Here is a 14,430-nt window from a genome sequence, read left to right as displayed (position 1 = left end):
TCCCTTCTTTAGATTGTCCCCGACTGTGGCCAGCTCTGGGCACAGGAATGCAGGCAGGCAGAGAAGCTATTTCACCTACCACAGGAGCTTCAGGCGGAGCTATCCGCAGACCCTGCGAGAGGATCCCGGCGAAGTTGGTGGTGCGGGAGCCGTGCCACAGCAGCTGGCGGTTGTGGAGCTGCTTGAAGGGCTTGAAACGCTGGCTCTCCCCTTCACGCTCAATCCTAAAGATCTTCAGTTTAGAAGAGGACAGGACGAGAAGAATAACCAAGCAAATAAACCATTACCTTCATGCAACTCATCAGAGGGGAGAAAAAAAAAATCATCCAATCTGAAATGCACATTGATCTGCTAGGGAAATTGATTGGGATGGGTTTTAGTGTTTGTAATTGGCTGTGCCATGCTAGCAAAAAAGAGGAAGCAGCAATCATGCAGTACTTATTATTGATTACTTCTCCACCTTTTCTTCTGCATTTTCATGAGGCTCTATTTTTCTGAAAAAAATCATTCAATGAACTAAGGCTCAATTTCAGATGATTATTCCTCCACCTTCCCTTTGAGGCAAATTAAATTAAAATAAAAACACCAAAGCAAAAACACCGCATTAGATTTATCTCTGCCTAGACTTTTGCTATTCTAATTAAAAGAAAATGTTCTATCAAATCATCCCTTCAACAGAGAAAACTGGGTAGGCTACTCAAAAATATTAGGAGAGTTTATCTTCCCAAAGATAAGCCCCAGTATTGCTCAGCTTACATCCACGACTTTGAGGTCATATGCGTTGTGCGTAGCAGCGTGAGTGTTCTTCACATATTGTTTGATAATCTTGGCTTCTTCTGAATCTTTGTCAACAACCTGCAAAGAGGCAAATGAGAAATTTCCTCAGCACACAAATTAGCAGCCATCTTATAACATGGCAACATTCCCCCTATGTCTGCAACTGTCCCCTTTAAACCTCCTCAACCGTGTAAGGGGAAAAACATTCCTAGCTAGAGAAGAGGCATGGATATACAGACAGCCACAGAAATGTCCGAGACAATGCTGGAAATTGAGATGATTTTCAATTCCACTGCTCAAAGAAGGGTCAGCCAAGGACTGAGTCCAGTCCAGCTTTCAACACCTCCAAGAACAGAGCCTCCATGGCCTCTCTGGGCAACCTTTTCCAGCGTTTGACCACTGTCAGAGTAAACAAATTAGAAAACCCAAAGCAAATAACATCAACAACAAAAGCTTTTTCTTTTGTTTAAACACAAATTCCTGTATGTCAGTTTATGCCCATTGCCTCTTGTCACTGGAAACCACTGAGGAAAGTCTGCCTCTGTCTTCTTTCCTTCTTTCTCTCATCAGGTGTTCCTAGATATTGATACAATATCCCTTGAGCTTTCCTTTCTCCAGGTCAAAACAGCTCAGCTCTTTCTGCATCTCCTTGAACATATGCTCCAGTTCCTTAGCCCATCTCAGTGGCATGTATGCAGGTACAGTATGGGTGATTTATTTTACTTCAAACTAACAGGGTATCAGCTTGTATTCACAGCCACTCATTACTTCCTTTACCTTAATATCCGTCTTGAGTTTTTCATAGTTGATGTCAATTGGGTCTTTATCTCCATCTTCATTTCCACCTCTGAGAAGGCTGTAAGCAACCTCGATATCAAGCAAGTTGTCCAACATCTGCACTTTAGCCTGAAGAATTGAAACAGGTTATGTTACTTAGGCCTTTGACATGTTCAGAATAAGTCTGAGATACCCCAAATTTAAAAAGTGTGACAATCACTGGCCACATGGTGCCATCTCATAACACAACAACACCACACATATATCTATACATAACATTTTTATCTTCTAATACCTTATGCATATAATTATTTACACAGATACATGCACATAAATAAACAAAAAGATATTCTGAAGAAAAACAAGTTTAACCTCATGCTTTCATGACGTTAAACTTGTTTTTCTTCAAATCATCTTTTTGCTTGTGAGGTTTTAACACTTACTTTACCTCTGTTTTTATGAGGTTAAGTAAGTGTTAAACCTCACATATTCTCTGTTAGATGTCTGACATCAAGACCTGTTGCCTGCAAACAACATTTTCCACTATTTGCAAAAACCAGTTTCAAGTCAGTACCTGAATGTATTCCAAGTTATTTAGGAGAGGTGGCTTCTTCATCCCAAAGTCATGAGGAATCAGTGTGTAAAAGCGGTTGGAGAGGTCCAAAATCTGAGATTCTGAACCACTGTCAGAAACTGCCTAGACGAGACAACAAGCACCAAAGAAAATTATTAAGACTAAGTCTCCACTGCAATTAAAACACACAAGATACTTAATGAGTAACACAGGAGCAGCAATGCAAATAGTGCTTATGCTGAAACTCTCACAGGACTAAAAACAACAATTCTATTTAATTGTCTTGTGTGTAGTAAGTCTCAGTATTTGCACAGAAATACATAGAGTTGTGTATGAGAAAAATTCAATGGTGATTATGTTTCTGGATGGTAAAATAAAGTCTTCAGGATATATAAGTGGTGCATATCCTTGTCAAGGTTCTGGTCTATTCTAGCAATTGAAGAACTTCCTCTATCTATGCTTTTCCAGGGAGCCTGTGACAGGGAAAAAAAAGGGTTATGCTGGTATGTTTTTGCAATCAGTAAAGGCAATACTATGTAGTGATTCTGGAATGGTTCAGATCACAATGTGTAAATACAATAACATTATCAAACCAGAACCTTTCCTGTGTCAAATTAACCTTTACTCTCATCCTCTGTCAGACTTCTCTGGGGTGGAAACACCAGCTCACTACTAGATCAAGGCACCAGCTTCATTTGCTCAGCTGCCTTTTACGTTTGGCACGGCCTAAAGTTTGTGCTACAAAAATGCTGAAGACACAAGTACTGCCCACACTTCTACAACCATAAAGAGAACTAACTGATTACCCACGGAAGCCACATCCTCTTCTCCAGAGAGAGAAAACACAGATCTTTATATGCACAGCTCAGCATTCACCCTACTGAGCCCAAAACAAGTTCTGAATTCCCTTTTTACTCTAACATCTCTTTTATACTCACCTGCTGAACCTCATTCAGGATGGAGTATGCACTCTGGATCTGTCGCTTGCTCAGTTTTCCCAATGGCATCTTCTGCAAGTCAATCTGATAGAGATATAAGTATTAAACCCAAATTTCACTATATTTAAACCACTGCAGCATTCCCTCTCTGGTTTCTAGAGAACTAATTTTTCTATGCTAATAGGACTGACCAACAAAGAATGGAAACATTTTAGACTCTGTGGATTGAGGAATTATGTCAGAAGGACACACCATTGAGAAGACATCCTATATAACCAAAGGAACACTGCAATAGGAAGCTAAGCATACATGCTAGGGCAACACAAAAAAATAGGGTAAGTATCTGGCATCAAGTTTAATATCAACCTGGTGTCAGATGCATTCCTTAGCCAGTTAAGTAACCATACACTTAAGGCTGGCAAAGAAGCAAATTGAATGAAGTAATTCTTGTTTATAAGATCATCTGTGTCTCTAGGTACAATCCATATACCCTCTTCCAATTTTACCCTACAGTTATCAAGGGTCAAATGCAAAGATGCTGTGAGGTGCTTCATATTCATGAAAAACGAGCCAAAACCCCTCAACCAAGTTAAAAGCAACATCTTGGTTGCCTGCATTTATCCACTGATTTAATTTAAGGTTGATTTTCTTTGTGTATTGAAGGATCTTGGGAGAGTATTGGAAATCATTACATTGTTAAAGAACCACCTGAATGCAAAAAGGTTCAACAAAAATCAAGGCCAGTAGAGTCTTTTAGAAAAATCATATATACACCCTCTAGACTCTTGGCAGTACTTATCATACACTCTGCAGGGCAAACTAGTTTTTAAACTAGTTGATGGATTTAAACTGAAGTTGAAGAATTTAAGATTTAGCTCATGGACAGAAGATCCTATGAAGCCATGACTACCACATAATGTCTGGCTAAGTCCCACATTATTTATCCACCATGGAGCTAGGAAACCCAGCTGTATGCAAATCTCCTCTGCAAGATGAATTCAGAAGGCTCTTCCAAGTCACAAAGACTGGAGTGGAAGCCCTGAAGTGATTTTGCATGGAGATCGCATGCCCTGTACTGGGCTTAGGAGAACTTTCACCATTAGTGACAGCTAAATGTAGATAAAGCTGGATACCAAGAAAAGCCAAGATGGGCTGCAAGAGGGAAGAGAGGCTTCAAAATATATGTTGTCTTGGGGACACAAGAGGCACAAAGACAATATTAATAATCTATTATCTATATATATATATTAGATATATCTATATATCTAATCAATCTGCAATAGATTTGTAGCTCCCAAACTTCTGGAGCCAATACTGCCTTGCTGAGTACCACCTGTGCCAATCTGAATTATGTCATTATTAACTGAAAAATCAGGCAGGACACGTAAAAGTAAAATAGGCCACTTAACTTGGATGTGCAGAACAGCTACAGACACCTATACTAACTGTAAGTTATACAAACATGTAAAGTAACACATATAATCACTAACACACAAACATTAACACCTATAAAATAAAACATCCCTCAATCATGTGATTTAGGAGCACAATTCCAATAAAGCCCAGAAACAGCTGAAGGGCTGGAATTTGTGTCTCCTACAACCCATGGCAGGTAGACAGAACCCTGCAGAGCTAAGCTCTGGTTTAAAGCTAAACTGCATCCAACGCTTTATCATTAGATGTGCCAAAAGAGCACAGCAGCCAACAAACTGGGCCTAAAACAACAGCACTGAAATCACCACCAGGTGCACTGAGTGCCATGGGAAGAATTAGCTCCACATCACAGACGTGTGCACCATGACTGTCACAAGAGGCAAGGAAGATGTTTGCCTTCTACCCAGGCAAGGGAAGTGTGTCCTCACACAGCACTGGAGTCGACTCAGTCCTCTAACAAGCGACTTCACATAAAGCAGTGACACGGATAATGGTAATAAACTCCTGTATGCTTGGTGAGATGAAATTCTTGAAAGCAAAGTTAGAAGCAAGAAGATAAATGCATCAGATAAATCCACTGTCATGCAATGGAAAGACCAGGAATTTGCTACACTGTTGGCAAAGCAAGAGATGCCTGTATGGAACAAAATACTCAAGATCAGGCTACTTAAAGGAACTAAGTGGCTGTTTCTGGAGGACACATAGAAACTTCTAACCAGGAAAAATTTCCTCTAAAAGAAAACTGTTGTTCAGCAGCATCAGTACAGGAAGATAAATTTAATAGGAAGACTAGCCCATCTGGAATCTCAGTTCTGCTATAGATCTGCAGATGATATGAATTAACATAGTTTCAAGAGTTCTACAAAATCAAATGACATGAGATGATGATCAGTTCAGAGTCTTTAGCCAGTTACAGTTACAAAAAAATCATTCATATTTTATAAGACTTTGATGTAAAGTACCACTGGACATATAGGAGAACATAATGAACCCAAGGTATTACAAAATGTTGGGCAAGCCATCTGAAAGCTTTCAGGTAAGCTGCAGAAAATGTTCTGTGAAAGGTAGGCATGCCAAATAATGATACAGAGGGCAAAAAGCAGCTGCATGAATGTCAAGTCTTAGGCAGGATAACTAAACTGGCTGAAGAAAACCGAAATTTGTTATTTAGAATTAGTTCGAATGGCTGCATTAAAACAAACAGCAGGGTATCTGCACACCAGTAGAACAGTGCAAGGAGAGACACATCATACTACCAAACCACTCTCTGAAAACTTGCAAGAAGGATGGATCAAGAAGTATGGAGGAAAAAAAGAATGGATGAAAATTGTTTTATTAGAACAAATGAGAAATACAACCAAAACAATCTCAAGTTCACCCTGTGCAGAAGAGGATCTGGACTTTGACAAGACACTTCCACTAGTGTATCAACTGGCAGCATTTCCCTAGTCTGAGGCACATCTCATTTGCTACCTAAATCCATGGTACTCCTGCACTTCCAAGCCCCCAAATGTGGTTCCCTGCTTAGAAAAAAGGAGTGTCACCAGCGTCACATGGAACAGCACATCGGTTTTCTGTGTTAATACTTTAAGAGCATTCAGCAGTCACTATCCAAGACTGGAAAAAAACCACAAACAAACAAAACCACAGAATGATTACTGCTCCCAGGACTGGCAGACAATTCTCTCATAGGCTTGTTAAATTGAAGACATTGATAGACAAAAAATGTGCCTGTGTTTTAAGAACTGCATGTATCATAACTAAGTTACTGCTTCCAGGGCTTGGCAAATCCCAGTCGGACTCTTGCCTTTATTTTTAGACAGATCTAAACCTCACACTTAGCTTTGGGAAGTATGAAGCACTCTGGATTGCAAAGAACTTGCTTCTGTTTGTGCAAGCACGATGGTAGGTTAGAAGGGAGAAACATGAATGTGTGTAGTTACCTCAAATTCCACCATTGCTTTCTTCATGCTCTCCACATCAAAGATCATCTTAATAAGATCTTGGATTGGCTTAGCGAGTTTTGATTTTGTCCCAGCACCTACTGTCAGTTTCCTGACAGCTTCTTCATCCTGGAAGGTAAAAATAGTATCAGAATTAGCAAAATCACAAAGGATAAAACTAACAGGCTGGCTGCCATGGCAACAACTCAAAACCAATTTAGTTTGTGCATACTATGACTAGCCTGAAGTTCACAGGGAGCGTGGGACATTGCTCTGACATTCTGGAACAAAATAGGTTTAAAAAACCACCTATTCAGTAATTTGACAGATATTATTTCAAGAGATGGCACTGTAAAAAATAAGCAGAAAGTAGAATTAAGGGAAGAGGAACTCTCTTTGCATCGCTGCTTTACCTCACCTCAAGCATTAATTACTTTTTCGGCAAGCTTTCTGCTGCATAGACTTTCATATGAAAAAGTGACTGCTGCTTTTATGACAAAACAGATGTAATAACTAGTTTTACCAAGTTTCTGTAATAAAATCTGCCATAGATGTTTACAGGAATCATCAATTAGCCATAATACCATCTTGATGCCTTCATGGAGAGAGCATTACATGAATTAATCATCAGCCAGGTGCTTTAAGTAACACTGTACATTACACTGAGACAGACACTTTGCCACTGCAATATTAAAATTTCCAGAATTAAAGCCAAGCTTCAAGTGCTTTGCACTGAAAGATTACATCCATTAATTTGGCCACAGAAAAACACAATGTCTTGAAAGTATGTGCTCTGGCAACTTTATAGCTATTAACAGCATGCAACTATTTAGTCTGAAAATAGCTCAGGTAACAGGTATGCCCTTAAATAAACACACAAACCCCCACTGAAAAGAAGAGACTTATTATTTAGCTTAGCTGTCTAAATAGCCAAATCCTACTGGCAGTGAATAATTTCTTTCTCAGCCTGCTCAGTATGTGCACTAAGTGGACGACTGCACTGGAGTTGCCACAGCATTTGGGAGGACTTTGAAGGCAGCAGACAGATGAGAAGCATCTATTTTAAATTTTTAAAAATGGAGTTATCAGACAGGATGCACGTGAACTGACTGCTGGATTAAGTTCAAATTAATATCCTTAAAGTTACAGAGTAAACAGGAACAAGCATTGAAGGGACATCAGATTTGATAACAGAAAACTCCTTAGTTTCCCAACAAGTCTATTTTAATGGATGGTACTCCTTGATCTACAGCTTTCATCTATAGCAGAGAGAAGAAGCAACAGCTGCATTTTAATTCCCCTGGTTTGTTAAGTGCAAGTGATCCAAGAGCAAGCACAAAACAGAACAGTGACAGCAAGGAATCTCAGCAATGCTCCACCTGGGACAGGGGCATTTCAGAGTTACCTGTCCGTAATCTATTTCCAGTGGGTAAAATTTTTTGGGATATTTAGTGAAGTTCTTTGAATGCCAAGAATTGCCAGTTTTCTCTTCATACAAATTCAGGAAGTGTTCAATGGCATCTTCTTTTGATGGCATCTGCTCCAGCTTGTTACTGCCGATTACCGTGCCCACACGGCCCCAGGATCGGAACACCCAGTACCTGGAGAAATGGAATGGGAGAAAAGAACAGGCATCAGCTACTCCGGTGCTATTTGCACACCATGAATTTTATGGAACACAGTCTCTCACCAGTGAATCCTCACAGAGGAATCACCCTGTGTCCAAGAACTGGCATGAAAAATACCCAGTGTTAACACACCAGAACTACAGCCCTGAGGATAAATAGGTGCACAGCAGGAAAAGAGAGGTTACCATCTCTTCAGTCTTAATGTTTTGTAAACACAAATCTTCAGACTATTGGAGTCATATATTTTGAAAATACTTTGAAAAACAAAGACAAGGCATCCTTAAGCCTCAGGCCCCAGAGTTCAGTATTTTAGAGAAACCAGAAGTAAATCAAGTATTTGTTTGTACTTCTTGACAGCACCTTGGGTGAGCTTCTGTAGTATTTATGGGGATACAATCAATCAACCTTTTCAATATGTCAGGTATGAAATGCGGGCACTGAAATCCCTCCATGTACTGAATCCCAGACTTGATACAACCTCACACAAATGAGACAGCAACAAAAGCTTATTGAAAACTCGGTAAAGTGCAATAAATCTGGAGCTGAACCACTGTCGTTGCTATTCTGGATTTCCGTGTCACTTATGTGTTTGGCAGGGGCAGTTTTATTTTACAGAATTTTCTCAATCTCTTCATCTAATCAGCAGTGCAACCACTGGACAGCTCTGCCATGCACCCAATGAGACTGGAGAGCTAAACACACTATCAGCTCCTGACTATTTCATGCATTTTGTTATGCTTCAGAGCACACAATTCAGGCTAACACTGTGGTAGAACAGCCAGAATCTGGTTTTGTTTCCCAAAGTTACAGCTCTGCGATTAGAAGACAAAACTAAGTTAGAGAATATGGAGAAAAAAACCCACCTTAGGTTTTGTTAACACCCACAAGGGAATGTCTCCATGCAGAGCAGAGATTTCTCCTTGGGTGGCTTGTTTGGTAGGTTTGGAGGAGTTCTTTTAGTTTTGATTTGGCTTTTTTCATTTGTGTTGGAGTGTTTTTTTAATTCAGGTAACTACACCAATCCATTATCTCCCCAAAGACATTTTACTCACATTTGGCTTTTGGAGTGTCAAAAATCCAGTATTTACTAGAAAAAAAGTGAATTAAAGTATTTAAAGGGAAAACTAAACTCACCTGTTCTCTCTGTCATCCTCTAGCAGCTGCAGTTTATAATAGGAATTTGTTCCTTTCACAATATCTACTAGTCCCAGGGTTGCACTGAAAATTTTCCCACCTTTTTCAAAGACATGAGCAGAATCCTCCAAACCTGCAGAGAAGAAAAAATTAGAACACATAGGAGGAGGTTACTGTTTTAGCTCTCCTTCCTGCATTTGCACTCATCCAAATGTTTCATGCAGCAGTGTGATTTAACAAAAATAACAAGTGCAGAAACAGTGACCATGCAGCTCATTCAAAACCACTTGGAACATATTTTCCTTTTAATGAATTGTGAACACACACCTTCAGATAAACTGGAGTGAACATCAATCATAACTAGAGGAAAAAAAATTGTAACCTTCGATAGATGATGATCTAAAATCTAGGATGTAATACTGCATGAGCAGCTGAAGGAATCCTCAGGAGATGCAGCTCTGCAGGTGTCACATTACCAAATGGACTGAAAACCAAAGCCTGGCCTTGGATGCAGTACAAATTGTCAGAACATCCACGCACCACAGGTCTGGAGAGTAGCATCAGTAGATGCTTATGCCAAACCTGTGGTCTCTGCTGGCTGAGCCTTTACTTACTCCACTGACAGGAGATCCTAAAGCTGAACAAGGTGCACGCCTTAGTTTCTAAGTGGCCCTTCTGAAGAAAGCTGCACTAGAAAATCCTGGAATATGCAGCCTTAGATGTCAAACAATATGCTTCCTTTGATAGCAATGTTAAAGGTTTAAAAATTCATGCTCCTTTATGGAACCCTCATCCTTTCACAGAAAAATCCTTTAGCAAACCATCATGCATCCTGAAGACTGTGGGTGGTGCAGCCACAGGCACTGTTATCACTCACCAGAATCAGGGTCTACTGCTGCTCCACCCTTCACTGTTAACTTCATTTTCTTTTCAGACTTGCTAGGTCCTGCAGTGAAAGACAGTTAATTTTTTTCTTAGGTGAGTAACACAATCTGATTTGAATCAACCTTAAAATTCTCAATTTGCATAATTATCACCCTAAGGTGAATCAGATTCCCAGTACATGAGCACATCGACTTCAGTGGCTTTAACCTAGCTCTAGCAGCCAAATCACAGCCCCCAACCCACCAAGTAAACGAGAAATTACATTTCCCCAGATTCTATCTATCTATTTCTTTTCTCCTGGCCCAAAGGGGTGGACCATGTCATTTTTTCACCTGCACTGCAGATAAACACAACCACAAATGTCAAAGTGGGAGTTAAAAACCTAACAGGGCATGGGAAATGTACGGATTCCCTGGGAATGCTGCTGTGATGACACAGTCTGGCAATAACACATCTAACTGTATGACAGAAACCTCCACTTGGAGGACACAGAGAACAGGCTCTGAAGTGAGCAAATATGATGGTTTTGTTCACCATCCAGGGTTAATAATGCACGCTCTCTATGGCATTTGTAAGCAATGCCACCAATATTTTTCCTCCTCTCTTACAAAAATATTATGTTCTAAACCAAGTAGCACAGAGACTCTGTGCTCTGGACCTCAGTATTTTCTCACTTGCCAACAATCCCTGAGTAGCATCTGTCATTTTGGTGTCCCAGGACCTCCCTGAAGCTGCAACACTAACCCAAACTGGCAGAGCAGCTGATGTTTTATGAGGAAGAGACTAGACTGATGGCAGGAAGCCTGGGCAGACTGAAGTAGGGGAAACAAGTGCCAGCTCAGGAGACAGTTTCATGTTTACTTAAAGCTAGTCTTGCCCTGAGGTCCATTATATAAACTTATCATGAGAAAAAAAAATGCAGAAAATTCAAGGAAAGGGTAAGGACAGGCTATACCCAGGTTTGTTTTGTGCATGCACAGTACTGAACAGGCCTATGGAGAAACAACCACTGTTCCTCACCTTGTTCTTCTTTGACCTTCCCAGTGCTTTTTGTACTTGGAGGCTTGCTGCTCTTCCCATCCACAGCCATTTCCTCATGCTCCATTTTCACCTCTGCACCCCAAGGTGAAAGGGCATGGAGAGATACAAGCTCCTGGAAGTCCTTGCTGGAAGATTTCACATCCTGAAGAAATGCCTCTGAGACCACACGGACTTTGGCCTCCTTCACTTCTTCCATCTTCTTGCTCATTTTCTCCACATCCTCTGTGGAGGCAGGATAGGAAGGGGCAGAAAAAAATGCATTTGTGAGGTTTTAGACCTCAGGCTCTCCCTCTGGCCACAACTCAGGGCTCTGTAACACTGTGAAAACACAATTCCACTACATTTTGGATTCACCATGTTCTTTGGAGAGCCAAGTTCCTCCTTGGTTCAAAGATGCAGCTTGGGGTAGAGTAGGAACACTCCTGTTCTACCTGGCTGGTCTAGTTCCCCCTTTCCCAGACCTCAGATGGAGTTGGACTTCCTGAGGAATGGGAGCAGATCTCCCACCTCAGCAACAGAAGTTTGCACAACCCAGAGCAAGAGCAGACTCCAAGCTGCCAGCAGAGCAAGCAAGTGCCCTCAGGCACCCACAGCCAGCTCTGGGGATTCTCCAAGGCAAGCATGCACACAGCCCTCAGCACTCCTCATCCCAACAAAGGTGGCCTGCACACCACTCTGGTCTACACACAAACCCCAGCTGCCACTGACCCACGAGAGCCTTAAGGCACAGCCTGCTGGGTTAACTTGCTGGGTAAGCAAAACTCAAACAGCACACATCTGTCTACTTTTCCAAGCACACTCAGGCCATGTGTGCACACAAAACACTCCCCCTAATCCAAACACTGATCCTCAGACAGCTCTGAGGACAAGTGTCCTCTGTAATCTGCTCAGCTCTGTTACCACTGCTACCAGTAACCATAGCACAGTTGCTCACTCTGGGTGCTGATGCACAGGGTGGCCTTGTTAGCTGTGGTGGTCATCTTTCCTCCCAGGTCCTCCACAATGCTTTTCACCTCCTCTTTGTTCTTTGACAACTTCCCGACAACCAGGATCTTCATGTTGGTCAGTGGTTTGTCTAAAGGTTTGGAAATGACACGTTAGCCACAGGCACGGAGTCCCCTAGACAAACAGCAAGCACAAAGTGACAGCTTCCCCTGCTCTCTGTACAATCAGCTCAGCTGGCAAGGAGATGAGAGGCCAAGCAGGTCTGACCTGTGCTAAGCAAGCAGGAGCGAGTTCCCCTTCCCAGAGGAAAGGCAACAAAGCCCAGCAGCTGACAACAAACAGAAGGGATGGAAGACAGGGAAATGGTATGTAGGCATATTTGCCCTTTTCTTGGTTTGTTCTGTTAAGTAAAAAGAATTAGTCTTTCAGCACTGTGCTGCTAGGGACTGTGCTCTGCTTCCCTTTTCTTTTGATGTCTGGATAGCATGGGAGAAATTCACTGTCACATGAAAGCTCCTGCCTTTTCAAAAGGAAATCTCTTTTTTAGCAGCTGCAGAGAGAAATATTTCTCAAGCAACATTGTTCCAGTCTTGATCTTATAGACAGTACAAGGTTCTAACATGCAAACCCCATAAGAAATCAGGAGCAAACTGGTAACCATCTGAGGCTCCAGGACACTGTGTTAATAATACAATGCAGGCTGGTCCAGGACATGGCAAGTGTCTAAGAGCATATTTACACTGCTAAAAGATAAATGCTATCAACTTTGATTGACCATCCGAGGGTTCTGCTTCCTCTTCTCCCCTCAACTCAGATTAGTTTGGTTGTTAGCAAACAAAGCAACCTGGCTTTAAATCTGGTCAACCTATTGAGTTTACTTGCAGGGGATACTGGGGCTGGAATCAACTTGCTAATCAAAAACAAGACCTTTGTCTTCATTGCTAAAATAACATCATCAGGCTAAAGTTAACTGTGCAGAATTACTCCTGTTTTTTTAACCAAGTAACAATAACGCCCTGCACCCAAAATTATGGCCAGAACTAGAAAGGCTGAATAAGAAAGAAGTCAGCATAGCTCTTAACAAACAGGCTTTACCACCAAAGCATGCAACTCATTCCAGCAACCTACAGGGAGTTTCTTAAGTCCAACCTTTTGTCAGTTGGAGACAGCACATCTATTTTGCATAAGGGGAGTCAGTGATCAATAAAGCCAAATCTCAGTAGAACATTTAGAAACAAAACAAACCCCTGGAAAAGCATCTTGCCCTCAAAACCTAATGATACATAATTTGCAACATCAGCCTTTTACATTTCTGATTCAATGCATACACATCATTTCCTCACAATCAAGAAACACCCAAAATGACCTGCGAATAAACAACAGAACCTCAAGCCCATGACCCCAGACAACTCAGCAGATCAGGGCCTACCAGTGCTGGGAAGATGAAGTACAAGACACTTTTTTTATCAGGAGAGCTCTGCCTGCTCGAGAGCAGAACAACAGTGGGACTGTTCAGGGTGGCTCGTTTGTCTGGCTGGGAATGTCAGCCCGAACATATCCTGAATTGCACCAATCCATGCCCAGCCAGACACGTACCTCTGGGTGTAGACACAGTCTCTGACAAAGGAGCAGATGCAGAGGGAGGAGGTGCCGAGTTCACACTTGCAGCCTCTGGAGGGAACACTCTGTCCTGCTTCTTACATTTAAATTTCTTCAGGTAAGGAATTTCCCGGAACTCCTGTGGGATGGAAGCATAAGCAATTTAAAACTAACAAATATTATTATAAGATTTAAAGGCTAAATGGAACGCTAGCTAGATGTTGGCATTTATTACACATCTTGGAAATTATTTGAGACATTCACACTAAGGTGGACAAAACCTCACTTTACTGACTGAGAAAACAAAGCTGGAAGATGGTAAATGATGAGTTTCAAATCAAATCAACAATGTCTCTTTCCATTTAGTGTTACTGGAAAAAATATGATTTATTTATGCATTAGCTGCCTGCTCCTGGAGGGATGTGGCTGTGACAGGACTTGCCCGCTGTCACAGCTGCTCAGCACTGCAGAACACTGCTCTCTGGCATTCTGCACTGCCTGCTGCTTGTTCAGTCAGTTTAGAAATGTGCTTTAGAACATCAAATACACAGCAAACACTCACCTTTGGGATTACCCAATCTTTCCTGTTGGGAGTCTGTGTTTTAGCCACGCACTTGGTCCAGGCAGTGATATCCCCTGAACAGTAGTAAGCGTCACTCTTGAACACAAACTGCCCCTTGCACTCCTCGCAGGGCAGCAGAGCTCCAAATGCCATCCCATCTGCTACTCGGTCCAAGATCTAAAGCAACAAAGAA

General features: G+C 41.5%; 1 protein-coding gene across 1 annotated transcript in view; it reads right to left on the bottom strand.

Moving 5' to 3' along the window:
- The window catches only part of PARP1 (poly(ADP-ribose) polymerase 1), a 33,127-nt gene that overhangs the window by 4,216 nt on the left and 14,481 nt on the right, over window positions 1-14,430 (bottom strand). Inside the window, exons 7-19 of the mRNA XM_014877453.2 lie at window positions 14,238-14,414; window positions 13,673-13,814; window positions 12,066-12,206; window positions 11,111-11,353; window positions 10,083-10,151; window positions 9,206-9,338; window positions 7,849-8,044; window positions 6,444-6,572; window positions 3,067-3,150; window positions 2,129-2,251; window positions 1,555-1,683; window positions 757-855; window positions 80-232 (exon numbers count right to left, since the gene is read on the bottom strand). Coding sequence (XP_014732939.1) covers window positions 80-232; window positions 757-855; window positions 1,555-1,683; window positions 2,129-2,251; window positions 3,067-3,150; window positions 6,444-6,572; window positions 7,849-8,044; window positions 9,206-9,338; window positions 10,083-10,151; window positions 11,111-11,353; window positions 12,066-12,206; window positions 13,673-13,814; window positions 14,238-14,414 — 1,818 coding nt within the window. The remainder of the gene's footprint in view (window positions 1-79; window positions 233-756; window positions 856-1,554; window positions 1,684-2,128; window positions 2,252-3,066; window positions 3,151-6,443; window positions 6,573-7,848; window positions 8,045-9,205; window positions 9,339-10,082; window positions 10,152-11,110; window positions 11,354-12,065; window positions 12,207-13,672; window positions 13,815-14,237; window positions 14,415-14,430) is intronic.

Source organism: Sturnus vulgaris, chromosome 3 (genome assembly GCF_052056855.1).
Source record: "Sturnus vulgaris isolate bStuVul1 chromosome 3, bStuVul1.hap1, whole genome shotgun sequence".
NCBI classification, from domain to species: Eukaryota; Metazoa; Chordata; class Aves; order Passeriformes; family Sturnidae; genus Sturnus; species Sturnus vulgaris.
The sequence above is the reverse complement of the archived record's forward strand: the minus strand, read 5'-3'. Positions and strand labels throughout refer to the sequence as shown.